The sequence below is a fragment of the Merops nubicus genome, unplaced genomic scaffold (genome assembly GCF_000691845.1).
Source record: "Merops nubicus isolate BGI_N331 unplaced genomic scaffold, ASM69184v1 scaffold16377, whole genome shotgun sequence".
Lineage (NCBI taxonomy): Eukaryota > Metazoa > Chordata > Aves > Coraciiformes > Meropidae > Merops > Merops nubicus.
This window is the reverse complement of record NW_008619715.1, coordinates 5,540-8,379: the sequence shown is the minus strand read 5'-3', so window position 1 is coordinate 8,379 and position 2,840 is coordinate 5,540. Positions and strand designations below refer to the sequence as shown.

At 37.5% G+C, this 2,840-nt stretch overlaps 1 protein-coding gene across 1 annotated transcript; it reads right to left on the bottom strand.

Annotated features, from left to right (window-relative positions):
- Positions 1-842: 842 nt before the first annotated feature.
- LOC103776391 (TGF-beta receptor type-1-like) lies at positions 843-1,765 on the bottom strand (the record flags this gene model as incomplete). The annotated part of the gene is made up of 2 exons (XM_008943901.1): positions 843-1,147; positions 1,514-1,765. Coding segments are annotated over 2 exons (557 nt in total), but the record flags the coding sequence as incomplete, so codon positions are not given.
- Positions 1,766-2,840: the final 1,075 nt, after the last annotated feature.

The window sequence follows — 2,840 nt, the reverse complement described above, 5'->3', positions numbered from 1 at the left end:
AAGCAGTCTAAAAGGGCACACACATTTGCAAACACTAGGAATAATTTTCAGTATTATTCAAAATTTTGTATAGTAGAAGGCTGATAGGAGGTTGCACTACACAATCTGATGCCTTGCTCCTTAATATGGACCAGAGAGTAATCAATTTATACAGTTATTTATCTGACACATAACCACTTGTCTATTAAATCATTTCTAAATCAGCTGGTCACAATCCTATAAGCAACAAGTCAGGATTACAATAGCAGAGACTACATGCAGTGAACAGACTACCAGACTACCACCTCATCTTACCAGAGCAACACCTGTTTAAGTCAGAATTTAAACAAAAATTAATGAAATGAAGGGAGAGGAATTCTTCAGATATTGTCTGTATACTGCATCCCTTCTACACACACAGCCATTTCTATTTGTAACTAAAGAAAAATTACTTCTCTAAGTAGAGAATTGGCTAAAATATTAACTATGAATTCAGAGTATTCTTCATATACCAATAGCTGTAGATATAATTGAATTTTCAGTTTAAAGCTAAAGAAAAAAACTTCACAAGTTATCTTAAAACCACCGAAAATGGTAAATTTACATATGTGGTGCAGAACAAAAATGTTCTGAGCCTTACTAATGGAAAAAACAGTTACAGTAGCTGACTGTGATATTTCCTGCATATCAGACTACTCTGAGTGATGAGGAGCAGAGGCAACAAATCAGTGTTTCTTTTATTTCACTTATTTCCATATATTGCTTCTTCACTGATATTGAAAGAATCTACACAGAAGTACTTTTCTAGTAATTCCTCCAGTTAATTAGAAGTAAATTCTATAACACTGAAAAAACTTGATGCCTTACAAATCTCTTAAACATAACATACAATTAAGAGTAATTACTACAGCAAGTATGACATTACCTGACCCAGAGCCTGAAGTTGTCATATCATAAATTAAATCCTTTAAAGTAGTTCCTTCTGATATAAAGGGACGATCCAGTGAGGGATCTTCTTCACTTGGCACACGATGATGAATTACAGTACGATTATGACAAAGATACAGAATCAACATGAGTGAAATGCAGACAAAGCAGACAGGTCCAGCAATAACAGCAGCCAGCTCCACAGGTCCTAGATTAGATGCTGGTTTTCCTGGAGTAGGACCTGAAAGTAAAAATAAAAGAAATGGTAAAACTACTTCTTTTGATGCAACTGAATTTATCATATTTGTTAAAATCAATATATTTCTTAATTGATTTTATCCTTTTTAATGATTATTTTGATTCTTGGGAAAGTTTTATGCCCTACTCAGTTTCCATTTAACTTGCATTTAAGTCTTCAAAACTGGCCCAAACATCTCTATCTAGAAAATTACATTTCTTATTCCAAACCTCTTGCAATTTATTCACAGAATCCAGACTGTACTTTAGGTGTTCAAATTCAGCTACAACTTCAAAATTTAAACTTCTATTCTTACAGAATTTTGTTTAAAATAAATTACAGGGGAAAAAAAATGCCCCAAGCCCTTACCTGGTGTTGGAATCGGAAGTTCTATTTTATTGCAGTGGTCTCTGTCACAGCAATGAGGCAAAGTAATGACTCCATCTCTGGAGGAGGGGGCACAAACGAACGGCCGGTCCCTGGGAATCAGATCAATTTCTGCTATGCACATACTGTTGTGTATGACTTTGTCTGCAGTCCGAGTGACTGATGTGAAGCACAGGCCATCTGTCACACACGTGAAGTTGTCCTTTGTACACAGGTGGCAGTAACACTGTAGTGCTGCGTGAAGGAAACACGCGGTTAGTACTGGTACGAGTTCCGAGTTGAGAAACAACCTCAACAACTAAAGAAAAGTTCAAAACACTAGAGGCCTACAGTCCTTCTGGTTACACAAACACAGAACTGCAACACTCAAGGACAATACTGCAAGGCTTTTTACTAGGACAAAGAATTAGGAGATGAGCAGATGAAAAAGTCAAATTTAAGACCGAAGTCATCTCTTTTTAAACAAATACATATTAAAAGAAAAAGAGAAAGAAAATTCCTAGATGTTTCTTTAGGTAAAGAAGTTCTGTTACAGCTCCTCATATTAAGGACCTAGACTTTTTAATAAAACTGTATCCTCTAGAGCATGCAATTCTGCTATTTTCAAAGACAAACCATGCATTTTTTTTCTCAATAACAACAGGTATAGTTTTAGTAAGCGACAAATAGGATGTTGCTGGATACCCAAGATTAATATGTTATACATTACTCAATGGCTTCAATTTTGTGCTAAGGAAAGGGCATACAAAGGCTTAATCCTCTTCAAAAAATAAACCCTGAATGGCTTGAGAACAAACCTTTTCACACATGCAGAATATGGTTCAGACCTGTTATTTATGAAGCCACAGGAAAATACTGCCTTATATTACTCAAGTTCCTTGTTGTATCAGGTCTGGCTGAGCTGGTTTTCCCATAGCAGCCTTCCTGGTGCAGAGCTGTTGTGCTGGGAGTCAGAAGGGTGTTGGTAACACCCATGTTGTGACTGCCACTGAGCAGGGCTCACACAGCACCAAGGCTCTTTCTAACATCCCCCCCAGTGGGATGGTGGGGCAGGAGCTTGGGGGGAACATAACCAGGACAGCTGACTAGAACTGGCCAAAGGGATTTTCCGTACCGTATGACATCAGCTCAACTATAAATCTAGTACAAAGGATGGGGGCTGTGTGTGTGTGGTTATTGCTACACATTCTGGGGCTCTGCTTCCCAGGAAGGGTCCACACACTGCCCGGTGATGGGAAGCAGAGAATAAATCTTTTTTTTTTTTTTTTTTTTTTTTTTTCCCCTCTTTTTCCCACACCAATTTTTGTTT